The 27,191-nt window shown below is 39.3% G+C and overlaps 1 protein-coding gene across 5 annotated transcripts in view; it reads left to right on the top strand.

Moving 5' to 3' along the window:
* CACNA1F (calcium voltage-gated channel subunit alpha1 F) overlaps nucleotides 1–27,191 on the top strand; it is a 99,069-nt gene that overhangs the window by 45,628 nt on the left and 26,250 nt on the right. For 3 of the 5 annotated variants that reach the window (XM_072431911.1, XM_072431908.1, XM_072431910.1), the window contains 17 exons: nucleotides 2,007–2,136; nucleotides 3,096–3,155; nucleotides 3,795–3,901; nucleotides 6,085–6,172; nucleotides 8,270–8,377; nucleotides 8,768–8,820; nucleotides 9,200–9,346; nucleotides 11,126–11,327; nucleotides 11,415–11,573; nucleotides 14,096–14,206; nucleotides 18,489–18,572; nucleotides 20,012–20,032; nucleotides 22,906–23,034; nucleotides 24,459–24,524; nucleotides 24,626–24,717; nucleotides 25,164–25,323; nucleotides 25,837–25,964. In XM_072431911.1, the coding sequence (XP_072288012.1) occupies nucleotides 2,007–2,136; nucleotides 3,096–3,155; nucleotides 3,795–3,901; nucleotides 6,085–6,172; nucleotides 8,270–8,377; nucleotides 8,768–8,820; nucleotides 9,200–9,346; nucleotides 11,126–11,327; nucleotides 11,415–11,573; nucleotides 14,096–14,206; nucleotides 18,489–18,572; nucleotides 20,012–20,032; nucleotides 22,906–23,034; nucleotides 24,459–24,524; nucleotides 24,626–24,717; nucleotides 25,164–25,323; nucleotides 25,837–25,964 (1,845 nt within the window). The remainder of the gene's footprint in view (nucleotides 1–2,006; nucleotides 2,137–3,095; nucleotides 3,156–3,794; nucleotides 3,902–6,084; nucleotides 6,173–8,269; nucleotides 8,378–8,767; nucleotides 8,821–9,199; nucleotides 9,347–11,125; nucleotides 11,328–11,414; nucleotides 11,574–14,095; nucleotides 14,207–18,488; nucleotides 18,573–20,011; nucleotides 20,033–22,905; nucleotides 23,035–24,458; nucleotides 24,525–24,625; nucleotides 24,718–25,163; nucleotides 25,324–25,836; nucleotides 25,965–27,191) is intronic. The other 2 variants (XM_072431913.1, XM_072431909.1) reach the window with 1 other exon arrangement.

Raw genomic sequence — 27,191 nt, 5'->3', positions numbered from 1 at the left:
CCCAATGGCCCCCCCAGCATCCTACCTGGCAGTCCCGCGTCCTGGGATCCTGCCATCCGTCCGGAAGGGCCCCCCTCTGCCTCCATCACCTGGCCCGCCTCCGAGTCTTCACCCAACGATGTAAGCTCCCCTTCTGACCGGGGAGCCTCCGCATCCTCTTCTGCCAGTCTTCCGGTCCAGCCCGATGACGCGGCGCGACCTCCCGCGTCACTTCCTAGCGACGCGTCTTCTTCCGGGAATCGCGGAGCCGCCGCCATCTTGACCACACGCCTCTCCACGCCAGGCCCGGCCGGACGCCGGACGACGGGGATTCCTCCCTAGCCTAGGACCAGACCCGGGCAAACGCCGCCCTGCTGACCTGCTAGGAGGGTCCCTAGCGGGGCTCCCAGGTTGGAGTCCTTGCGAACGGTTCTGGGCTCAGGCGCACCGGAGCCCTGTCTCTCCGAGGCCGCAGCCCCTCTAACCTGTCTATCTGTTGTGCCCTATCTGTCCCCCCAACTGCCTCCTCTAATCTCTCCCGCAACCAGGCCTCACCATTAAGGCGTCGATCGACTCCATGCTGCCTGAAACTCCCTACCCAACTTCTTCTTTTCAAAAAATGTGCCTCAGTTCCGTTCCACTCTCCTTTTACCCTCTCCTCACTCCTCCCCTTCTACTTCCGACCCAACCTTCTCCCCCTCCTTCCTTTCCTTTGAAACTGGCCTTAACCCTTTCCAACCACCCCCCTTACCTCGTGTCTGTCCGAGCACCCTGTCATGCTGCCTTCCGCATATTCCCTGCTGCAGGCCTCTCTTTCTATTGGTTATAAAAATAAATAAGGCAAACAGTTTAAATAAAATTAAGGCTGAACTTTATGCAGAAACAAGGTACAAAATGAATGCCGCTCTGTAAACTTTATGTTTTCATTATATGTATTTATTAAATGTAGTCCGAGTGGATAACCGAACCTGACCTGGGTATGGCCTTTTGCAGTAATACAGCAGGTCTGGAGTGTGAGTAGCAAAAGCAGGGCTGAGCCAATCAGTTCATTTGTTGTGCTAATTGTTGTATCATTTTGTCCAAACTACCTTTTTTTCAGTGGCAAGTCCGCCTCCTGCTTTAAAAAAAAAAAGAGGATACCTTAACAATTAGCAACTTTTTTTGGCAAAGGAGTCTTTGGAATCTAAATTGCCAATTGACAGTACACAGAAGTCAGGTTACCTGGCTGTACTGTTTGGACAAAGCTGTGTAGTTCTCAGGACTGAATGGACAGGGATACAAATTATTTGACTTATATATATGTTTCATCTGTGTATTTAGCTGTGTGCCTGGAGTTTAGCTTTAAATAGGTATCTGCATTGTCATGGCACAGAGCTGTGTGGAAAGCTCCCAAGAATTGATTTAATTTAACAATTGACTGACTCAATTTTTCTCTTCAGTGCTGCAATGTTGTTTAATGATAACCTTACCTCTGAAAACTTGTAATGGGAGAAATACTGGGGCTGCTATGTATGATGTGATTTTGTGAAAATGCTGGTTGCCCTGCTCATCCAATGGCTTCTGTAATTTAAAGTGTATCCAAACCCACATATCATACACACGTATATATGACCTTGTTGTTATTGATTGCTAGGGGGTTTGGATTGTAGTATTAATATTTATTTTAATAGTTCCCTTCACTTATGATGTTATGGCTGATTGGCTTTGATGCTCCTCCTTTTTTATATATTCTGCCTAGGCTGACCAGGCATTTTCACCAAGTTGGCTATTTGTTGAATTTTCTGTCTCTTCAGCAGAGAGCTTTAACTTTTTATCACACATTAAGCAGCCAGTTACAGATTTGTAAATGTTTACAGACCTGTGATTTGTTGTAGTCATAAATCATTCAGTCATCTAATAATGCTAGACTTGGAGTATATTTGGACAGGGTAACCAAGAACTGTTCCATAGCTGCAATACAAATATTCACCAACCTAAATCAACTTTTTCTGATGCAGATTGTACATATGTGTTTGTCTTTGTTTCAGCCTCCGAGTCGGGTGTCATCGTTTGATCCACCATCATATCTTTACTAACCTCATCCTGGTCTTCATTATCCTCAGCAGCATCTCACTCGCAGCAGAGGATCCAATTCGTGCCCATTCCTTCCGAAACCATGTAAGTATTGGTGTGGAGGTACAGATTAGGTTAGGGGTTTTTAAGGACTTACACAACCTCTGTGAGATTGGGAACCCATCGGCGGAGGTATAAAAATGGATCTCTAGATTCAGCAATAAACTATTTGATTGATTGACATGGTGATCCAAGAAAAAATCTGATTTTGGAAAAGCTGCATTGCTTATCAAAAAGTTCTAGGCTTGGTACCTAAAGGCCAATTCTGACTTCCAATCCAGTTTTCCACCTGACAAAACGATTGGAAGTGAATTCAAGATCCAACTGATTGGAAGTGAGTTCAAGATCCAACTGATTATGAGCAATTCATTTTTCTTAATCGAATGTGACGCTGCTGGTAAACATCAATCAAAAGCATACATAAGTCAAGTCATGTGCACAAACAATTGATCATATCTTATCAGAATTCTGGTCACTTTCTAATGGAGAAAACTAACCAGAATGGCAAAACAACTGTTTAGTTACTGATCAGAAAATTGATTGAATTATTTGGTTGAGCACAACATTGGCAGCAGATCATCTCGTGCATTCTAGACCTTGGGCTGCACATGTCACAGTTCAACCCAATTTAGCAATGCAATTTCCCTTTATAACCACATGTGAATAAATACGTTTGTGCATTACTGAACCTAAAATACAAGTGGAGAAATAGACTTTGATGTGTCACATGACACGGGATCAACATCAAAAATCTCAATAAGCTGTAGCTGGAATAACCATCATATGTATAGTAAAACCAAGCTATGGACAACTTTGAAAGTTAAACCAGTATCTAAAAGAAGACAACTGCTGATTATGATGATGACAGTCGGATAAGAAAGGTATTAGAAATGTTTTTGGGTATTTAATAGGGAGGGGGGTCTGTAATTATAAATATTTTGAAACACTGTATATAATTATGTTTTGTTACCTACCATCATATCTATGTGTGTTTCTCTTTGCAGATTTTGGGCTATTTTGACTATGCGTTTACCTCCATCTTCACCGTAGAAATCCTACTTAAGGTGAGTCAAAAATATTACTGTCCCTGATTGTCATTGTTCAGAGGCTTTCTGAATGTTATTCTAGTTAAAGTACTTTCTTCAAGGATAACTAAGCCTAAGATCAAAAATATAATAAACAGTTTTCTGTGTAATCGATGGCAAATTGTGGTTGCAGTCCAGCCTAGGTGACAACTTTGGTTCTCCCAGTAGCTGGAGCGGAGGAGTGAGAATATCCACCCAGGCACAGGAAGTTATTACGGTAGTAGCATCACCAAATGGAAATTAAAGCAAAACAGCCTAAAAAACAAATACAGCTGCCGCTAAACGTTTGCATGTTCTGCGTGGGTTTACTCCCGATACTCTGGTTTCCTCCCACATCCCAAAAACATGCAGTTAGGTTAATTGGCTTCCCCCCAAAAATTGACCTTAGACTGTATTAAAGACATATGACTGAGGTAGGGACATTAGATTGTGAGCCCCTTTGAGGGACAGATAGTGACATGACCATGGACCATGTACAGTGCTGCGTAATATGATGGCGCTATATAAATACTGTGTAATAATAATGTATATTAATGTCCACACCATTTCAATATGTCTGTTTCCCATCACCAATGTATAACTCTTTATCCCTTCCCTGTGTTCTCATCTCTTTTTCAGATGACGGCATATGGCGCCTTCTTGCACAAAGGCTCCTTCTGCAGGAACTGGTTCAACCTCTTAGATCTCCTTGTCGTTAGCGTGTCCCTCATCTCCTTTGGGATACAGTGAGTCAGGATTTTTGTTCTTTCCCTCAGCCACTCTCCAGGGCACAGTCTATATCTGGAAGTTAAAGCTGCAAAACACAAGTGTCATTCCAGGTCTAGGAGGAAATGTTTGGATATTAAACGTAGGCAGATAAAATTCTTATATATAGTTCAGACAATACATTTTGTAACCATCTTTTTACTGTTAACTAATTAGCTAAAACATCAAAATATTGTACAAGGGGAATCTTAATGGAAAAAAATATGCAGGTTGTCATTTTCTGCCATACATTTCTGCAATGAGATTAAGGGACTTTTCAGGCATTAAACAATATATAAGTCACCAAATGTAATTTTCAATGAAGATTGTTTTCTTAAACAAAGTTTGCAGCAACCATTTTGGGTTTAGATGGTATATCATTCAACATCCACCATCTAAATCCAATGTAGTTGTTACAGGAGCCTGAGAGCAACCCATAGATGGTAAGGGGAAGCACTCAAGGAAAAGCGTACTTTTTAAAGGGTCAAATAGATACAGAAAATGTGAGTACTTTTGAAGTCTGATTATTGTCATAATTTGTGTTCAAAAGTATTTATGAGTGTGTATTGCTGTTATAGACATTACAATAACCTTAATATTCCCTCTCTCTCTAAAAGTTCCTAAAGAAGCAGCTTTATGTCTGTGAAATGCATTGAGAATAGAAAATAGGAAGGGAATTTTTTTCATCATTGAATTTGTCTGAAAAGTCTCCAAATCTCATAGGAGAAATGTATGGTAGAAGTTGATTATCTGGGATGTGTAATTATAAAATATTATATCCAGCTACATTAATATTGCCAATATTGTAGATTGCCATTTTGCTATTGTTCTGGAAATGCAGACTGTGTGGCTGCCATAAAAATAAAAAATGGGTGTAAAACACACAGTAAGTGTGATTGTGACAAAAAATACCCCTATATTGCAGTGCCCTCAAATGAATAATGGGCAAACATAAATTTTTCTCAATAAAATACAAATATACAGTCTAAATGAATGTTCATATTGCTTCCATCATGTTAAGTTCACAGCAACATTCCATGTTCTAGATGTGTGTGTGTATATATATATATATATATATATATATATATATATATATATATATTTATATAAATATTGTACATTTATATACTTTTTTATCATTATTTTTACATCTTCCACACCATATGTGCCATTCATCACGTCATCTCAAATCAGGAAAGGTTATATTGGTCTGGAATCAATTCAGAAAGGTTATATTGGTCTGCTTCACCATCCGTCCAGTGGATTTCCTTAGGGATCCCACGTCTCTCCTCAGCATATATCATATATCCTATAAATGGGAGAAGAGAACTTATGGGGCTCTATTTATAAAACGGGGGAATCAGGAATTCTATCAAACAGTCCCTCATTGGAATCTTGCAGGTCCATGTGTTTCAATAGCAGCAAAAAATTCCCACCAGGGAACGTTTAAGGGGATGTCAGATTCCTTGTTTTTTACCTAGAGCCCAAAGAGTAATAATCCTAATAAAATATAGACTCAATGCACACAAAAAACATACTCACATAAATCACGTGCTAAAAAGCACTCTACAAAGCGTGTTGTATACCCTTCCCTATCCGGCTGACGCATTTCGTCTGAATTTCTTATTTCAGACTCATTCGGCTTTAGATTTACTTTAAGGCAGGGGTGTCAAACTGGCCCTCTGGGTCCTTCTTTTTGGCCCCCCAAAGAATTCTCAAAATGAGCTACATCTGGCCCACCTGCCCGCGTTACCACCTCCCATCATCATTTTCAATACATGCAATACATAGACATTATTCCTGTACACCCATCATGTGACACAAAGCCTAGGCAATGATCACATGGTGCCTGACTACCAGGGGCTTTATGTTTGTTTCAATCTACTAGAGACTGCACAAAGTAAAATTTAGTGTCAGACAAACTTGTGATGTGAGAGGATGAACAACACAAAGCCTGCATAGATAGATAGAAATTAGAGGGGTTTGTTTTTGTTAGTTATGGATGAAGTAGTAAACTTCCTAAATTTTTTCAATAAATTTGACGTTTGACCCCCAACTTGTTCTAAGTTTTTTCGGCCCTCTGTGTATTTGAGTTTGACACCCCTGCTTAAAGGTATTTGCAATCCAGAGCTCTGATCTGACGTTCTTTGTGTTTGTATTGTAGCTCTAGTGCTATCTCCGTTGTAAAGATTCTCCGTGTGTTGAGAGTGCTGCGTCCACTGAGAGCCATTAACAGGGCCAAGGGGCTGAAGGTAAAGTACCTTACACAAAAAAGCTGACAGAAAGGCTGATTTACCAAAGGAGTGATGAATGTTTGTTTTAAGTGGAACTAAACACTCCTTGCTTATCTCTCCCTGTTTCCTCGCAGAGTGCCACCATGTTCTTCTTTTTTTTCTTCATGAAGTCGATCTTTGGCCATCTAGAATGGCCTGGGCTGGGATGACGCAACTCCCACGGGAGTTCATGTATTCCTGGCAGGCACAGGGGAAGCCAGATTGTGGACTATCCTGGCAACCAAAGCTGAAGCTGAGCATGCACAAGTTAGGAAAGGTTATTGCATAAGGGACATGTACACACATGCAATAATTATCGTTGGAAAAGATCTTTCACAATCTTTTCCAAATACTAAAGACTGCACGATGCATGAAGGAGTGCTATACATACAGCACCGTTCTGCTCTATGGAGAGGGGAGGGGGAGAACGACAGAGAGGCACGCTGCTGCGCTCTCTCTCCCCTCACTTTCATTATGATTGTTTGTCGTTCATGGTCCATCATCAATGGATCCGCCAGGACAGTCGTTCGGACGATGGACGTCGAGCGCTGTACACACACCAAATTTTCATCTGATATCGGACAAGAACAATTGCACGTGTGTACTTAGCCTTAGAGTGTTCTTCCCTGCCTCTGTTTTAGGATCATTGCTGGTTAAAAGCAAACAAACTCATCCTCAATGCCTTGAAAATTAGATAATACTAGTGGTGGTCATGTAAGCACTCTATTCCACTCACCCTAGTCTCTCTTCTCCCAGGTGGCATGGCAGAGGTCCTATCAATTAACCTTTGAGGGTGTTAATAAGTGAGCATTAAGAAAGATGATTACATCACCAGTAATGCTCATCAGTAATGTATTAAATCCCCCCCTGTAGCCTGCAGCACTACTCAGAGGTGTGAAATCCTCAAGGGGTTTGGTAGGTGTGCAAGGAACTCAATAGGAGTGTGAACTGGACTCAAGTATTTGTAAAGGCATTTAATGAACAGGAAGAAAGGGAAAAACTCCTCAGTGTGGTCACAGACAAAAATGATAACCCGACAGAGATCTCTATTGCAGTCTGCAGTTAGCCTTTTTTACATAAACCCAACCTAAAACAGAACCCTTTCCAACACATTCGAGGTCTGTAGAAGTAAAAAATGTTCCAGGGAGGTATGGTCAGTAGCATTATTAAATGCACTGGTGGTCATTAGAAGCAATAGTGTCCCTTAATTAGTTTTAGTAGATATAGAGGAGCCCCACTGTTGGTATCAGTGGAAGAGATACTGCCCCATCAGAGAAAGAACAGCACCCTATTGTTTGTGTCAGGAGCAAATTAAAACCCATTTACCAGTGGGATGAATAGAGCCCAATTTTTTATGTTAGTGAGAGAAATGGTGCCCCTTTGTTGGTGTCCGTGGTAGGAATACTGCCTTATCCTTGGAATCAGTGGGAGAAAGTGTCCCCATTGTTGGTGTCAATGACAGGAAGAGTTTCCTGTCATTGATGTCAGAAGGAAGAATGATGCTCCTTCCTTGGTGCCAATGGGAGAAATGGTGCCCTATAATTGATGTCAATGAGAGGAATAGTGCTTCATTATTGGTGTCAGGGGGAGAAATGGTGTCAATGGGAGGAACAAAATACCTTCATTGAAATTTTGACATGTTTTTGAAATATACTTTTACAGTTTCTTTAGATATCCCTTGGACCCACATAGATGTTCTGCCATGTTTTGCCATGGACTCAACTATGGTCGAAACGTCTCATTTTCAAGTAAATGGGAGAGGTTGGGACCCTTGTTTTGCATTTAGCTATGGTAACATGGTCGCTTTTGGCCGCATGATTGTTGCCTGTAGATTTGCACCAGATGCCACACCACATGTAAATCTAGTTGCCCGAGGTGTGGTTTGCCTCTCCCCACTGTGTGCCAGCAGTTTTCTGTGCTCATGGGAGTGGCAAGCTGTGTGGTTTAAAACCATGGGTCTGAAGGGGCCCCTAATCAGTGACAGAATAATTATACCCAGTCATTATTAATTGTTCTCACTTCTCACATGACCATTTCTTTATTATCACGTTTTTGACAAATATTTTGTCTTTGCAGCATGTCGTCCAATGTGTGTTTGTTGCCATCCGAACTATCGGTAATATTATGATAGTCACCACACTTCTACAGTTCATGTTTGCCTGTATCGGGGTTCAGCTCTTTAAGGTACATATTCTTATTAGCCTTTATCTTATGATTTATCAGTGTATTCAAATAAATCTCCACTTTTGCAAGGAAAAATCAGACAAGCAATTTCAACGAACCTATACCTAAAATGTACTGTATGGTTCATTAACAAGGATTTATTGTGATAAAATATTAAAACAATAAATTAAAAAAATATTTTTTTATTTAATTCCCAGTCACATGAACAAGACATAAGATTTTTGGGACATCCTAGTAAATACTATTAATCTGACTTTACTCTCTATTTGTATATTTGATTGAATCTGATTTCATTTAGATGATTTTGTGTTGATTGTTTCTTTTTTGTCTGTTTATATCATCAGCTGTCAATATAAGTGGCTATATATTAACTATGTCCAATTTTTACAGGGTAAATTTTACAGCTGCACTGATGAGGCAAAGCACAGACCTGAGGAATGCAAGTAAGGGTCTTGTCACCTGTACCACACATCACAGAATCACACAGTTCTGACAGTTAACCAATTCTCAACTTCATTCTTGAAAACCCTGCAGCAAAGGAACCATATGTAGGCAAATTATCCAACCAGATGCTTCCCTATATCACTAATGACAGCAGTAGCAAGGTTGGCTGCTGTTAACGTCACCTTCATTTCCCTCCACACTTGCACCATATATGAAAATGTTTGTGACTATGTACAGTAATCATCGTGCCAAAGACCCAAAACCACATTGATGCAGAAAGCAAGACACACATATACGGCAGGGGATATATAATATCATATGCTATTTATATTAAAGAAAAGCCCGTTCCTGATTTTGTCTACACTGTGCATGTTGCAGGGGCACATTCATTGTTTACAAGGATGGAGATGTCACTCATCCAATGGTGCGAGAAAGAATCTGGCACAACAGCGACTTCAACTTTGACAATGTCCTGTCAGGAATGATGGCGCTCTTTACTGTGTCTACTTTTGAAGGCTGGCCAGCGTAAGTATTAGTAAATGATGATGGGGAGCAGATCCAGTTTGATACATAAGCCAAAGCAGCTGGAGTAAGCAGGTAGCGGGAATAGGGCAGCTTGTTGATAAGACCCGGGGGGAACATTGTACCTATGTGTTTTAATATTCCTGCTTTGCTCTACCTTTTGGCATTTTTCTGTGAGTGTGCACATGAACAACTACAAAAAAGATTTCTCCAACTCTTACTTCACCTACCTCTTACCTGGCTAGGTACAACCTCTTAGCAATTGCTTTAGGGATCTTCCTAACCTGAGTTAAGTTAACCTTAAAGTGAACTTGAACTCAAAAAGTGAAGATTTGTTCATCTTAGCAATGCGCTGAAAATGTAATATTTGTTTTTAACTCCTTCTGAATAATAGCAGTTAACATCATGTGCCATTCTTCTCATTGCTATATCTGCTGTGAGAGACCTAAGGCACTGCTGTGTCTGATATGCCCACACAAATGGTTGGGCTTGTCTCAGACGAGAATCTGACATGTGTACAGAGGTCGCCCTGATGGATCCATGAGCCACCGACACCGGCAGGAGAAGGAGAGCACAGCAAAGTGCCACTCGCTCGATCTTACCCCTCTCCTCTGCATAAATCAGAATGATGCTGTGTGTACAGTGCTTGTTTGTTCATCTAATACTCTGTCTCTGGAAATTATTATACCTAATAGGGATTCTCATGCTGGTTGCAGTGACACGAGGAATCCTAATCAGGGATGTGTTTACAAGATTTCAATAAAAACAAAACTGACACAAGGAATTCCTGACCAAGAGTGTCCACACATCAAAGAAAGCCAGTAATGAGGGAAAACAGTTGCAAAGAGACCACAGGAAATATTAGAGACTTAGGCCCTGATTTATTAAAGCTTTCCAAGGCTGGAGAGAATACACTTTGATCAGTGAAGCTGGGTGATCCAGCAAACCTGGATTGGATCTGGTCCAGGATTCAAAACACAGCAAATGATTTTAAGGAATCTATTTCAGGTTTTATGGATCACCCAGCTTCACTGATCAAAGTGTATTCTCTCCAGCCTTTGAGAGCTTTAGTAAATCAGGGCCTTAGACTTCACCCTCGTTTGCTCCTTTTTAAGGTTTAGCTTCCATAGTACAGACTTTCTTTATAGCTACATTCCAGTGAAATGTTCTCATGTCTGTGGGTTTCTTGTGGACTGTGAATTCAGGATGATTATTATATCATTAAAAGACCGATTCCGTCATGACCTTTCATCAAACATATACATATAAATGAACTATATCAATATAAATGAACCATGCATGCATAACCTCATGCATTCATGTTTGATGCCATTTCATGAATCTTGCAGCAAGGAGAAGAATTTTTCTGAACTTTTCAATATATATTTAGAAATTTAGATCACTTTTTAGATGTTTGTATTAAAATTAGCTTTAATGATTATCTACATGTTTTAGGTTTGGACAGAGTGGTGCGTTGTTGGAACACTTTTTAGGTTCCTAGGAGATTTACCCTCTCTATTTGTCTTGGTGACCATTACCACTGGGGCTGAAAGTAATAGGAAATCCGAAATGTGTTGTCACCAGCACAGGAATAGATGTAAAACTAGGAGGATTTACCACTATCCATTGTATCCATAAGGAAGTGAAGAAAATCCCTAGCAAGGGATTAATTTCCCTACAATACCCCAAAAAATGTAGATACACTCTAATGTATCCATGAAGTTTAATAGTGAAATGACACATCTAATTCGATGACACTTTTTTATTGTATTCTCTACACAGGCTTCTGTACAAGGCCATCGATGCCAATGGGGAAAACGTGGGGCCCATTTACAATTACCGCGTAGAGATTTCCATCTTTTTCATTGTCTACATCATCATCATTGCCTTCTTTATGATGAATATCTTTGTAGGTTTTGTCATCATCACCTTTCGAGCACAGGGTGAGCAAGAATATAAGAACTGTGAGCTAGACAAGAACCAGGTAATTATTTTGGGCTTTGTTCATCAATGGGTACATACTAGACACTGATGACTGACTACTAACCCCTGATATTCTTTACCTTTTCAGCGTCAGTGTGTGGAGTATGCCTTAAAGGCTCAGCCCCTGCGTAGGTACATCCCCAAGGCAAAATACCAGTATAAAGTCTGGTACATGGTCAATTCAACAGGCTTTGAGTACATTATGTTTGTGTTAATTCTTCTCAACACGATTGCCTTGGCAATGCAGGTAAGATATAATTACAGTACATAGACAGACATTGTCTACTTCAGCCTTTCTCAACCTTTCCGATCTTAGGGAACACCTTCTAAATTACTATATTCACAGCTCACAGTACATTAGTGTGGTGGCCAGTAGGAAGAATGTCTCATACATTGCTGGCCATTGGGAAGAATGCCACCCTTGCAGATAGCCAAATTGATCATTGGTTTTACCTAAACTGACCTGTGAGGCACAAGTTGCTCATTGCTCAAGGTACCCCTAGCATCCTCTGAAGGAACTCTAGTTGAGAAACACTGACCTAGATGAAAAATAGTAAACATGTATAAAACATATGTGAGGAAAATATACTTACTTATGTGAAATATGGAAGGGAATTACTATACAGTGATACCTCTGTCTGATCAGCAATTCATGAAAGTGCTTGAATTTATCTTGATATTGGTATCCTGTCATTTCCTCTAGTGCAGCACTGCAGTGAACACTGCACACTGGGAAATGGAGGATAAATACTAAACTAGTTAGGTGACATAGAGCTAACAGGAGCAGATAACATAGAGAACATCAATAGTCTGCAAGCTCAGTGTAGGATGCCAAGCATGTGCTGGGTATTCCTTCATCCCCTGGCGATGAATGAAATCCTGTGTGCATGCGTAGAAGTAATGTCATCCTGGCCCGGCAAATCAAGATGGTTGAACCCCGGCTCCAGGAAGAAGATCAGGCAAAAATGGCAGCTCCTCTGCCAGAGCAAGAACAAGAAAGTGCAATTAAATAATTGAGATCAGGCAGGTAAGGTTATTTTAAAACAGGTGAGCATTGCCTGTCTTTTCTGCAGTTAAGGACCTGCCTGGTCACAACTTTTGAAGGTTTAGTTCCACTTTAGGCTGTTTTTTGTCCAAGCCGTTTTGGCTAAGGGGCCACAAAAAATTTGACAGGCAGGCCGGGCCAGCGTCAGATGGATGAGAAGTTTTGTATGAACTGATATAAACTATGCGTAATAGCGGTAAAAAAAGCCCAACAGGACGTAGTTTTGCCATGCCCAGTTTAGTAAATTAACCCCTTTGGGTCAGATAGGCAATAAAAAAAAGGCTCATATTTTTTACTAAATATCCAGCTGTGCTTAAAGCTTTTTTTTGTTATCAACCACTTAGGTCTACACTTGCTGCAAAACTGAAAATGTAGTATAGTTATGAAATTCTACAGCAGTGGGAAATGATCAAGTGAACCATTAGGGACATCATTAAAAATTGGGGGAAATTTAAAAGTATAATTTACTGCTTTACAAATATCAAGCCTTAAATATTCTCACAAGAAGCAGAGACCCGAGTAATGAAATGAGTGGGCAGAATGATTAAATTACTCATTAGTGACTCTATATCCAGTCAAATGAGAAAAGAAAAGTCAAAGATGGCAGCCAGTCAAGTACTTTTCTAATGAGCACAGAAAAAATGAATTGCTGTAGTTGGGTAGTTGCAAACAACTCATCCACCTAAGTCTTCTTCAAAAGTAAAGATACCCTTTCGATAGACAAGTGTTTTTTGACCTTTTTAACATGGGGGAACCCTTGTACTAACATTCAGATCTTCAGGGAACCCCGGCTTTATTTACTATATCCACAGCTCACTTTACATTAGTGTGGTGGACAGTAAGAAGAATGTCTCTTACATTGCTGGTCATTGGGAAGAATGTCACCCTTACAGATAGACAAATTATTGATGATCAAGGATTGGTGTCGCTTAAGCTGACCTGAGAGGTCTAAGTTGTTAATTGCTCAAGGAACCCCTAGACAGCTTTGAAGGAACCCTGGTTGAGAGACACTGGTTTCTAGACTATTTATTTCAACAAAACCTTGCCATACCATTAAATACCCATTTGCCATATTTGATACATGTGTTTTATCTGTAAGATCCTCCCCTGGGTAGACATCCAAAAGCCCCAAGACTGCTGCTGGGTGCGCCATCTTGGATGTGATGCCAGCAGGCTTGGAGCTGTCACTCAATTCTTTAGTAATCCCCTTTAGTCCTTTCATGGCTAATACATAAAAGTAGGAATGTACAGCGCTGTGTAATATGTTGGCACAATATAAATCCTGTTTATTATTAATAATATTAATAATAATAATATTATTAATAATAATAGGAAGATGAGGGGAGGAGTGATGAAGCTGGGCCAGCACCTAGAATAGTTAGACTCTTCCAGAAAAGAAGAAGGCCTGTAGCCTATGGAAGGAGGATGTTCTAGGGGAACTTTTCTTGCATTAGCCAGATCACTAACAAAGACCACCAGCTCTTTGCCTTCAAAAAATATAATAAAAATGTTTATGGAAAGAAAAAAAAGCTACAAAAAGAATGTAAAACATCTAAATGTTGTACTTTTGCTTGTAGTTTTTAGAGTTGATGGCAGGGCCTCTTTAACATGTCTGCTTTACAAATGTATGTATCTGTTCATTTGTATATTTTGTTATATGATTTAATTTTTATTGTGCTAAATAAATCATAATTATATCAATTCTATCATTTTCTCTATTTAAGCATTATGAGCAATCTAAACCATTTAATTATGCCATGGACATCCTTAATATGGTCTTCACAGGACTGTTCACTGTAGAGATGGTGCTGAAACTCATCGCTTTCAGGCCGAAGGTCAGTCCAGTCTTTTTTCCTCATAATGATGATCTTTGTACTCTTTTGTTGCTTAATGACTGATCAACACTTTTTCTAGCTGACAGCAGCAGCCAATAAACATTTCAGCTGCAGATCACCGCTTTTAAAAGTCGCAAAATCTGTAAAAGTGGGAATTAGGGTATTTGAAACAAACACCACTGTTCCCTATTGTGACCCTATGCATTCTTCACATTCAAAGTGGGAAATGGTAGCTATAGAGTGGCAACCAGGCTAAGCACCCCCTTATAAATATGGCAGACAAGACGGTAAAATCCAAAAATTGTGTTATTGATAATGATAATCAGAATAAAAAATGGAGATATTTAAACTGATAGCAACTTTCAGAATTAAAGCAAACTGAGAAAAAGCATTATTTGTGCATAAATACTTTCTTCTTACCTTTCCAAAAACCCTCACTGCTTCCCACCATTCCATATCTCCTCTCCTATTGTGTGATACTTCCTATATGCTTAGATTGTCAGCTCTTCTGGGGAGGTCCCTCCTCCTGTGTCACCATCTGTCATTTGAAACCCCTATTTAATGTACAGAGCTGGGTATTATACTGGGGTTATATGAATACTCTTTATTAATAATAATAATAATAATTATTATTATTATTATTATTATTATTAATAATAATAATAATAATAATAAATGCATTTTCAGACTTATTTATGCTTTTAAAAACAGCCCTGTTAAATATTTTGTGCAAAAATATATTGTGCAAAAAAATAAAATAGATTTGTTCTTTGTTTTTACTGGAAGGCCAGCTACTAGCTATCAATCAGCCTTGTGTACCTGTACCAACTATTTGTCAAAGCCTGGTGCATATTGAAAATAATCCTCCACTGCAGATGCAGTACAGCCTGACAGCCAACAGGTGGCAGAATTTAGCAATAGTAAGCAATGGCTATAAACCATGCTATTTTACACCAGCTGCTGCAATTTAATAATAAAATGTCCAAGCAAAAGCTAAATTGCAAGTGCATGTAAAAAAATTAAGAAAATATAATGAAATGAATAGCTGGTGTCTTAGCTGATCACAATAGGAATGTCAGATCTAAATAGAGAGAAGATTAATCTTTGTAAGTGGGACTTTTAAGGCAGTATAGTGGTATAAATCCTTAACCCGTTCCAAATCTTTGGACTTATACCAAACAAATTTTTCCCATAGGAAAAAAAAGGAAAATGATTAATCCATTCCCATGAAAAAAATCCTATTGTTATCGGCATACTATACATTGATGGGGTTGTATGAAATAATTTAAACACAGCTTAATACTAAAATACATACATACAAAAGCAATTAGATGAAATAAATGAAAATTTACCCTCACTTTACCTTGCTGAGAAGAGTCGAGTGCCTACTAAGATGGTGCTGAGAAGGGAGGAGGAGGAGATGTTATGTAATTCACAGAGAGTTATAGCGCTGGTTATTCACTGAATGGTAGCAACTGGTGTACTGACACTCGTGGGCAGTCATGGATTTGTCTCGAGAGAGGTAAATAAGGGTAGCGCATGGTGTTATGACTCTTTTCGACCCATACAAGTTCTAGCACAAAGGTACCAAGCAAAGGTTGTATACCAAGCAAAATGTTTCGTGTCCAAACTGGACTTATACCAAGTTGAACTTATTCCAAAGGGGACTTTACTGAGGTACCACTCTATATGCAAAACCATAATTATATAAAAAGAGAGACTTTATTATTTACAAAGTATAAAAAGCTCTAACAAACCAATACAAACATTCAAAAGTCCATGGTACCACTATATATTAGAGTAACAAGTATGGTGATTAGACTCAGATTAAAAACATAGTGCTGAATATACCAATGTAACGTAGGTAAATACAGTTGGCTGGTTTGCTGTAACAACCCGACACGTTTTGTAGATTTTTTTTTTTTAAATTTTTTTAAATTTTAAATATGGCAGCACTATAACATAATGCAAAAAAGTAAACTGTTGATTATCTTATTTTCATACCTCAAAAACAAAACTATTTAGGAAAAAACACATTATACATACCACCAAGTATCAACACAATGGTGCAACTTAACATGGTGTAGGAATCAGCACAAAGGGTTGAGGAAAGACCACGGCAAAAAGAAGGTTCGATCCAAAAAGGACAAATTTTGAAATATGTTGTAGTCTTTTACAGTATTTAGTTAGGTATCAAACCCACCAAGAGGTAGTGGCAAAACAGCAGCTGTAAGAAATATATACGGTATATATATATGTTTATATGTATGTAAAAGCCAACAAATTATAACATTGTATTTGTTTCATTCTAATGCCTATGTATTTATTAGTTTATTGAAAATGATTTGGTATATATAATAACAAATGGGGTGCCAATGTTATAATAATAAAGACTAAAAAACATGATACTTTATATCATATATGAGGGTCATGCCAACCCTCAAGAAATTGAGTGATAATTAATTCTATGTCCAACATATAAATGGTTTTGGATAACAAAGACGACATGCCCCAAGCAATAGTCCCTTTTGCCAAAGGGAGACCATATGTCCAATGGAAAAAGCCTCCTGTGGTGTCCCCAAAGGGAGGGGTCCACTGAAGCCCCAAGAAAAATGCACCACACCTTATACTTACCCACACCAGGATACTACGGGACCCGCTAATTGGCATCCCATGTGAAGACACATCTGACGTAATGACGTCAGTGAGAGTATACGACGTAGAGTATACGAGCACCCATCCATCAACCACATAACAAGATACAAAGTATCATTACTAACCAATATTACCTAAATATATTTATAGCAGTATTATATATTATATATATATATATTACTATTACTGTACCTGATACCACACTTTGATAATTTACAGCATATTTGTTAGAAATTTACCAATCATGAACTAGCTAAAATGTTGTTGTCTTTGATTTCATGCAAATATGTATACTAACAAATATCATACCGGTACTATTTAGGTTGAATCATTCTTAACTGTTACCAAGCATTTTAATATTGTCTCTTTGCTGAACATATACCCTAATAATGTGTTACCATGTCACTCTATAATATACTTCTAGTAAGTGTGAACATTTTCTTTATTACCTCTGAAAAATGTATTATTTATGTTTTTCACTCTTATGTTATGTTGTGTCCCCTGTATTCATATACAAACTGTATAATCAATATTCTCAAAACCCCTGAGGAAGCCCATTCTGGTGAAACACATCTGGACATTTTCGACTATTACTGTTATTCGGCTTAACTGGTTAGAACACATACGTCTAGCACTTAATATCCCAGCCCTGTGAATATGTAACTTGGCTGGGGATATTACTTGAATAATATGCTAAGATTGTAATTAGGTATGAAATGAGAATGTATCAATACATAATTAATGTTTAAACCACAACCCTTAGCCACAAACCTCTTTCTTTTTTGTTTTCTCAATTATTTGTACTCCCAGTTTGTTAAAACTATAAGAGAGTCGACAAATGATAAACTATTCCAGATCAAAATCGAAACTTAGTTAGTTACACTTCTTTGCTAAGCCTAGGGTGTGAAGAAGGAGCTTTTTCTTTTGCATGGGAGCAGTGGCCTCTTAACATAAGTCCAACATAACTTGTTAAGCATAAGCCCAATATACCATAATATAGGTTCCACTACAATTATTAAGTGTGTTGCTGTGGGTTGTACTGCAACGCACAGCCACCAATGCTGGCCTGATTCTTTATAATAGGGTAGTGCACAAAAACAAACATAAATATGTGCAGCAACACACAAATGTACTGCAGCACCAGTATGTACTGTTCACCATGGAAACATTGGACTTTGATCTCTATGGAATGATTTTTAGTATAGCACACTATGTGAAGTTCAGTGAACACCATAGTACCGCAGAGTCCTTGGAGCTCTCTAACCTGCACATCCCACGCTGCCTGCTAATTGGGAAGCTTCTTTAAAGAGGGTTGTATAAATTTAGTGGAGCTTCTATCATGAGGATACAGGACAGATTTCTCCTTCTGCTTTGCATCTTCCTATAGTTTGCTGTGGTCAATGTAGTCCAGTGCACTAGAGGTGCATTGGAGTGCAATTCAGAATGCATGAGATGTGCTCTGCTATGAACTGCAGTATGTGAGCAAGCTCTTATACTTTGAACACTGTTTGTTTCAATCCACATAGAATATATTTATCTGGATTAAACTGAATATTTGGTGGAACTTTATAAATTACTTTTGTTGCAAACTTCCTTTTAACATGCTGCCACTTTTATCTCTTCTCAGCATTATTTCTGTGATGCCTGGAACACGTTTGATGCTCTTATCGTGGTAGGAAGCCTGGTGGATATTGCAGTTACAGAAGTCAACGTGAGTGATAGGCTGGTAAAATTAGATGGGATAAAATTATATTCAATGTGATTTCATTGCAATCTTTGGGGAGATGAGTTCAAGCAGGGTGAAAGCTGATTTTACTGTCCTGTTTAAAAAAGGTAACATGTTCTGTCTCTTTTTTTGGTGGGCTGAATAATAAATATTTGCTCTATTTACTAATTATTACTTAAATGTTCAATGCCATGATACCACCATCTGTGTGTTGAAACTGTTAAACATTCTTCTTTTGATTTTTATTTCATTTAGTAAAAAAGGCTTTTTCCATTTCATCAGTATTATCTATAACAGCGGTCGCCAACCAGTCATCCGCAAGTCAATTTTGGTGATCTGCGGCTCTGGCCAGTGCGCCCCCAGCGCAGTCAGAAGAAGGACCCCACTCGGGGGTGCAACAGCCAGAGCCGTGGACCATGTCCCCCATACCGATTGCGGGCTCAGGGCGGGTTGTGTTTATGGACTGAGCCTGCAATGGGAGAGCGGGCAGGTTCTGGCATCATTATGTCATTATGGGGAAAGTTTCTTCCCCTTTGAGTGACACATAGCTCCCCACGCATGCACGGTTCTGAGTCCGTAACTTTAGTGGTTTGTAGGTCTGAAAAGGTTGGCAACCACTGATCTAATGGGCCAGATTTCTCTTTTTTGCCCCTAAGCTATTTTGCTTTGGCATTCCTTAGCATTAACCTTTGTGGTTTTGCAGTTCATATCCTAATGCAGAGGCTAAAATAAATTAGGGTCCAGTGCCTTTAGAGCAGTGTTTTCAGCCAGGGTTCCTCCGGAGGTTGCTAGGGGTTCCATGAACAATGAACAATTTGTGACTCTCAAGTCAGTGACACCAATTATATTTTTGGTAATCTGTAAGAGTGACATTCTTCCCAACGGCCAGCAAAGTAGCAGGCATTCTTCCAACTGACCACCATGCCAATATACTGTAAGCTGTGGATATAGTAATTCTAGACCTGAATGTTTTTTCAAGGGTTCTCCCAAGTTACTTTATTTTAAAAAACTCAGAAAAACAGCAAGAAAGGAAGAGCTTTTTTTTTCCTTCCACATGCTATTTTAAAATATTGTTGAAAGTTGAGGAAACAGTGATATCTCTGCATCACTATACATTGCAGGCAGATCGTAGCAGATGGGAGAGTTTCTGTATGTAGCTTTCTGAAAACATCACAGAACCCAGCCTCAGTGCTCCTCTCTAGGATGTAATTTTAAAACTTACTGGACCCATTAAAAACGTATTCATTTTAGATATGTGTGTAAATATGTAATACTTAACAATAAGCTATTTATATTACAGCATATTATGTGTTCTTGTGCTAAATCATATCTTCCTGTATACCATCCCACGCATCAATGGATTCATCTTAATCATCATCATCACCTTCATCTTTTTCATCATCATTTCCTTCGTCTTGATTTAGAATGGATGGCATGTTGGGGAGGTAGGTCATAAGGTCTTCTTTTTCTTTTTATTTACAAGGAGTTGAAGAACTAAGTTGCAATAAATATTAAAAGTTAAAATCACCTCCAGAAATTCGATTGCAACTGACTATGCATGTACAATCCGGTCGCTGAACCACATGAAAGTGTAGTAAATAGCAGATACTCCAGTGGTAACTCTAATTACTGTCTGTGTTTGCCCAGATTCTCCATCCTTCCCATCCATGTAACCATTTATGTAGCTTTTAGGAAAGGAGGGAAGAAGAACAATATATAAATCGTCACTTAAGTGACCCCTTTGAGTCTACACGAGCTGCTGACATCACATCCAACATGGCAGCACACATTCAACCAGCAGTCTCAAGGAGTTTGAATGCCTACATAAGGTACATTATTACAGGAAAATATTATAAAATATGCTAACGCTAGATGTGAAATAATGGCCTGGCAACAGAGTCTCTTTAAATCAATACGCGAGTGCCAGCTACTTCCTATACTGGCAAAATTGGCAGTATTGGAAGCCATCTTTTAGTAAAGACAAATCAGTCATTGTCACATAATGGGCACTTTGTTGAAGTTGTCCCTAAACCAAGATTTCCACTGTGTACATTCATATAAGGGTAACATGAAATTCTGTTTTTTATATATCTTAAATGGGAGAGTATGTGATGCCAGCCTATCTCAAGGTTATGGAGCATGGGTTGTCCCATCCATCCAATCACTTTGTCCCAAGCAATACTCAACATGCAGTAACTGCTAGCTTGATGTCCACAAATAATGGGCCTGATTTATTAAATTTCTCCAAGACTGGAAAAGATAGAATGTCATACGAGAACTTTGATGATCTAACAATCCTGGAATGGATTTCCTAAAATCATTTGCTATATTGGTTGGCAAATGTTTATAATCTTGAATCAGTTACCTTCCAGAATTGCTGGATCACCCATATTCTCCCATGATAGTCTATCTTCTCCAGTCTTGGAGAACCTTATTAAATCAGACCCAGTGTTTCACCTAACTTACTATAACTGACCAGCTTAGGTAATTTTCCTTGTGCCTGTAGACTTCATGTTTTTTATTAATATTGCAAAACTCTATAGAGTCTAAAAGACATTTCCAGACTCCGTAAAATTCCCTTAAAGAAGTAAATGATAGTCAGTATGATTGAAAGCTGACAAACCACGTGGCTCAAACCCACATAAACATATAGGTGAAGACTCACAAACTCTGTGGTGAGGGTATCTCTGGTGGGATTTAAACTCTGTCCCCCTGCATATAATTCCACAGGAAAAAGAAATTAGCTAGGCTATCTGAAACTGGTAAAACTGCTGTATATACTTTTTGAGGCATAAACCTACAATAAAGCAACACATAGTATTTTTTAATAAAGTTGTGCATTCAGATCAGCCATGATCTAGGATCCATGAGATTACTTTTGCAAGTTGGTATTGTTTCTAATTAGCTTTTTTGAGCTGAACAATTTTGTCAAATCAGGGCCATGAAATTTTCCTAAAGACAATCAAACTGTGCTTGTTTGTTGGACACCCTGTGAAATATATGGGCATCCTTATAAAAATAAATGAAAGTACACTGGGGAAGTTTGTAGTGGTGTACAGCAATTGGCGGTACAGCTGTCCCTATTATTTTCTACTTTTAAGCCAACAAACAATTGAATTGAAATAAAATTTTCTTCTAAAATAGAAACGTCCTTAGTGCTGGTTGACAATTATTTTCCATTGCCGATGCTGACCATTTGGAAATATAAAATATAAATCTCAATTTTTTTAGTTACATGCACCTTACTTTTCATATTATTCCAGTAAACAAAGCTGTAGCTTTTATGATTCAGCAAATTGAATCCAGTGCAGTAATTTGTTACGTTTCCTCTTTTGGCCTGCAGGAGTAGGGACCACTCTGTGTTATGGGAATGTTGTTTCTAGTTTTAAACAAGCAATTAGCAGACTGAAGCAAGCTCTTGGCCAGGTTCTGCAGACATTTATTTTACAGCCAGCATTCACATTATGCATAAAACACCACTTGCAAGCCTGAGCTGAAGGGTTTTTAAAGCAACCCTGCTAGTAAAATAACAATTGCTTAAAACTGAATAAATAGAGTGTGCAACTAAACACCACTCTATTAAAGAGAAATCTTCATGAAGTCCTGAACCCCTACTGTGGCAAAGAACACATCTGGGAGGTAAGTTAGATGACCAGAGAATATTGGAATGGTTAGAGGATGAAGCCATAGCCATGGAAGTATCCAGTGCTGTAGAGTCTGATGGAGGCTGCAGTGCTGGAAGGAAGAAAAGAGTAGTAGGCAAAGTCCATCAGGTAGGTGAATTTACTACCACTTCTGTTTCAAGAAAGTGCCTTTGCATTTGTTTAGGAACCTGACAGGGTTTCTAAAGGAGCTGGTTCGACATGTTTGTAGATCACACGTATGGCTAGGTACACTTTGTCCATAGCTGTGGTTATCCCATTTGTTCAATGAGACAACCAACTTCCAGACTCTGGCTTCTATGAACACAAAAGTCACTGTTGGTAATAAATGCCTTTTATCAGCCTATTAAAATTAACTCCTGATTCTCAATGATAGAGCAAAGGAAATGGTTGAAAAATGGGTGATAGGCTGACAACCACCTAGTAACCTCTGCTTCACAGCCTGATAACCATCTCTACAAACATGTCCAAGATTCCTTTAAAGGAATTTATGTTATTTATTTAGAAGTTGTGTAGGAATGTAACATTTGTCATATATTGTCAAGTACACAACGCATATTACAATTTCCCCAGATAAATATATTTATTCATATTTTTATGTGTTTGCATCCCTATACATATGGTCTGAAACAGTCATCTAACTTGCTATTTTCTAGAGCTCAGAAGACAGTTCCAGAATCTCCATCACCTTCTTCCGCCTCTTCCGTGTCATGCGCTTAGTGAAACTCTTGAGCAAAGGAGAAGGTATCCGAACACTGCTGTGGACATTTATTAAGTCCTTTCAAGTAAGTTAGTGAAAAAAGTAAAGACTGCTGACCAATTTTAAATGAATGTGGCCAACCTCTGGCCAACAGAAAACTATGATACTTGTATAACTGAATTTACTACAGCTGATTGCCAAGTTCTGTATCCATTGAATTCGATGGTGGTCCAGTTTTGATGCAGCACACAGCAGCCCTGTGCTGCTGGACCCTGGACTATAATGGCTATGAACTCCCAGCCAACTCATGAATGGCTATTAACCCCCAGCCAGCCCATGAATCGGTATGAACCCCCAGCCTGATCATAATGGCTATGGACCCCCAGACAGCCCATGAATTGTTATGAACCTCTAGTCAGCCACATTAATGGCTATAAACCCCCAGCCAACCCATGACTGTGGCATGCAAGAGCCTTTTCACTCCTCACTTAACCTTTACCCCCCTTTAACCCTTGAATAACCACGACAAATGAGGTATGGTAAAATTGGCCTACTGGCCATTTATTAAATCACAACTTTAACCTTTTAACATTTCAATATTTATTGTACAATCACCAATAATCCTCATTAACAACCTATCTTCCAACAATAATAATCAGGTGGCAGGTCCTCGATCATTTTAATCCTTTTCCCCTTAATCTGGGATCTGCGTTCTGATTGATATATCTATCACTGCTCCTAGACGCCCCTCCACAGCCTCAGGAACCATATCAACCACGCATACCTCCCGCTGTTAACCCATCACCAACCTCATTCCACAAACCAGGAGACCCCATACCACAGATGGCTCTCCACACTTCCACACTTTTACCATACACCTTCCCCAACCACGTTCCCTCGAGGACCTCACACCGCCTACAGAGCCACCCGAACACCTTGATTACCCATACCAGGGCGGGAGGGTGGGAACCTCGTCACCTTCTGTCACAATTGTGCTGTCCCCTTCTGTCACCTTGATCTTTTATGACCTCCCGTGACCCCACCCATTGTTTTATTTATTATCCAATCAATTCTTATTAATATCTGCCATACCCCTCACACCATATTCCTGACCTATGGCCTTCCCCCCACAGTCATGTTGGCCCCCGGATAGCTCCCCTCTCGCAGGCTGCAGGGCCTCCCTTGAATGGTTGTGAACCTCCAGCTAGCCCATGAATGACTATAAACCCCCAGCCCGACTATAATGGCTATGAACCTCTGGACAGCCCATGAATTGTTATGAACCCCATCCAGCCCATCAATACATCACCTCTTGACCTACATATGCACAGGATAGCAGGGGTGGTAGTTACCCTCCTGGTCACCAGTACCACTTAAAAAAGAGGGGACAATCACATGTGTGGGTTGTGAAGTTTTAGTGGGTAATGGTATTAAATTTTCTTTTAATCTACTTTTTTAGAGTCATACAAAATGATCCAATGATCCCACAATAGTATTTTTTTTCTTTAGGCTTTGCCATATGTTGCTCTATTGATTGCAATGATATTTTTTATCTACGCTGTCATCGGCATGCAGGTGAGTCAGTCAGTGCTGTGAGAGCTTTAGATCTTCTTCATTTATAGCTTCAATATGATCCAGGCTCACATCTCCTGACTCTTCTTTGTTCCTGTGTACAGACATTTGGTAAAATCGCAATGCAGGATGGAACTCAGATCAACCGGAATAATAACTTTCAAACCTTCCCCCAGGCTGTGCTGCTGCTATTCAGGTACCTTTCCTCATTTGTTTGATAGTAAATAAAGGGCAGACCTCTTGGAAATAAAATGGAAATAAATTGTAGTATTCATTACACTATAAATGTGAGGTGAGCGCTAATCCATTCCTCCGCTGGAGTAATAGGCAGTCTACAGTGCAAAACTGAAACCTAATTATGAGAGTGTTTCTGAGCCCAAGAACTAAAATGTAATTCACTTCCAAGCCTAGGGTGACAATGCTTATTCCCTGCATTATATTTAGAGAGCAACAGCAGTGTCACTCTTTCCTTATATTTCACTTTGTATTACTACTACATAGCAGTATAATGAATGGGATTTGTGCAAAGTGAAGGCTCTCTCTAGGTAGAAACCGAGTAATGACTATTTAGTAATATGGGGAGAGGAGGAAGCCAGCCATGTTAGACAGAAAACATAATTCCCAGACCTCTTTCTTTTCTAGGTGTGCCACGGGAGAGGCCTGGCAGGAGATTATGTTGGCCAGTCTGCCTGGCAAAAGATGTGACAGTGAATCTGACTTTGCCCCAGAGGAAGAATTCACCTGCGGAAGCAACTTTGCCATTGTGTATTTTATCAGCTTTTTCATGCTTTGCGCCTTCCTGGTAAGTAAAGCAGAAAAGGTCTTCAGTTAGTATGTTATCATGAAGGAAATATAAACCATAATTAAATGACATTCAGTTTTCTTAGGCACTGTGAATCTTAATCAAAGTTCCCTGGATACTTGTTTTCACTCTTTGTTGCATCTCAGTACTGTTATTCTCCTGTAGCTTCTCTGCAGCCTTGTACCGTCTACACACACTCCAGCAATGGCTGCATGTCATTTCTTAGGGCAGGTTTCCTAATTTATAATGTTAGACTCCCCTTTACATTCATTTCTTTCTGAACATTGCTGTCAAGGCTTTTTATTGCCCCTATCAATCTGCTTGGGCCCTTTTGATGTGTATCACCTGCATTCCAGGTTTATAAGGCATTAAGATGCATTAGGTAGCACCATTTTTATGTATTATAAGCTAAGACCTACCTAAAGTATTCCAGCTTCCATTTACATTTAGAGCAGAAAGCAATTATTATTTTAGTTTGATGAATTGTGCATATTTGATCTTTTTCTATTTCAGATTATTAACTTGTTTGTGGCCGTCATTATGGATAATTTTGATTATCTGACAAGAGATTGGTCTATCCTGGGACCCCATCATTTGGATGAGTTTAAGAGAATCTGGTCTGAATATGATCCAGAGGCCAAGTGAGTGAATTTGTGATTGGAATTAAAGCAGATGTCCTCACTTTCTTTATGCATTGTACATCTGCATTGTACTGTCTTCCAGCACTTGTATCTGCTCTCCTAGTGTGATACCCGCTCTCTTACTAGAACATCAGTATTCTACCAGCACTTTATTTCCTGTATAGCATATGCTCTCTTTTATAGTTATGGACATTCTGTTCTCATTTTCCAGCACTGTGTCTGTTTCTGCTCTTTTCTCAATGTGTGTTTGGTCTTTCCCGGCACCGTATCTGTTCTCTTATGGTACTGTATCTGCTCCCCACCATTGTGACAATTTCTCTGTTTCACAAGGGTATCATTTTTTTTTCCAGCAGTGCATTCTCTCACCTCTAGTGTTGGACTTTCTGTCTTTCAGCACTGTGTTTGCTCTCTTGCAGGACTAGAATTTGTTTCTTCCAGTATTGTATCTGATCTCTTCATCTCTCCATCATTTTACCTGCTTGCTTCCTCCACTGTAAATGCTCTGTTCCAGCTCTCTTGTTTACTATTTTTAAGTATGATATGTGCTCCTTTACACCACTGTTACCTACTCTCTTTTTTCCAAAATATCTTCTCTCTTTCAACTCTTAGTCTTCCTTCTTCCATCACTAAATCTCCTCTTTTCCTGCACTGTATTTGCTTTTTTTTTAGCACTCCATCTGCTCTGTTCCAGTATCCAATCTTCTCTTTTCCACCACCCTATTCTATCTCTTCCAGCATTGCATCTACCGGTATTCACTTCCAGCACTGTGTCTCCTCTTATTCAGCACTGTACCTTCCTAATTTCAACAGTGTATCTGCTCTCCCCTGCCAGTGCCAGAGCCCTCTTTTGTTTCAGGACTGTATCTGCTCTCTTTTGGTACTGGATTTGCTTTCTTTTAAGCTCTGTATCTGCTACTGTATCTGCTTTTTCCAGCACAGTATTATCTGCTCTGTCCTTAATTTCAACAGAGTATGTATTCTGTTCTGCAAATGTATCTTCTTCTTGCCAGGACTATACGAGTTTCTGCTTTTGTTTGGCACTGCATCTGTTTTGTTTTCAGCACTGTGTGGTATCTGCTCTCTTTCAGCATCTTATCTTCTTGGCTAGGGTAGTTCGGATCTCCCGCTCCCTTAAAACATTTCCCACTCCCAAATTTTTCCCGCACCCACCTAAAACATTATACCCATAAAACCTTTCCCACACTTGACCCCCACTATTGCCTACTA

The sequence above is a fragment of the Pyxicephalus adspersus genome, chromosome Z (assembly GCF_032062135.1).
Source record: "Pyxicephalus adspersus chromosome Z, UCB_Pads_2.0, whole genome shotgun sequence".
NCBI lineage: Eukaryota > Metazoa > Chordata > Amphibia > Anura > Pyxicephalidae > Pyxicephalus > Pyxicephalus adspersus.
The sequence above is the reverse complement of the archived record's forward strand: the minus strand, read 5'-3'. Positions and strand labels throughout refer to the sequence as shown.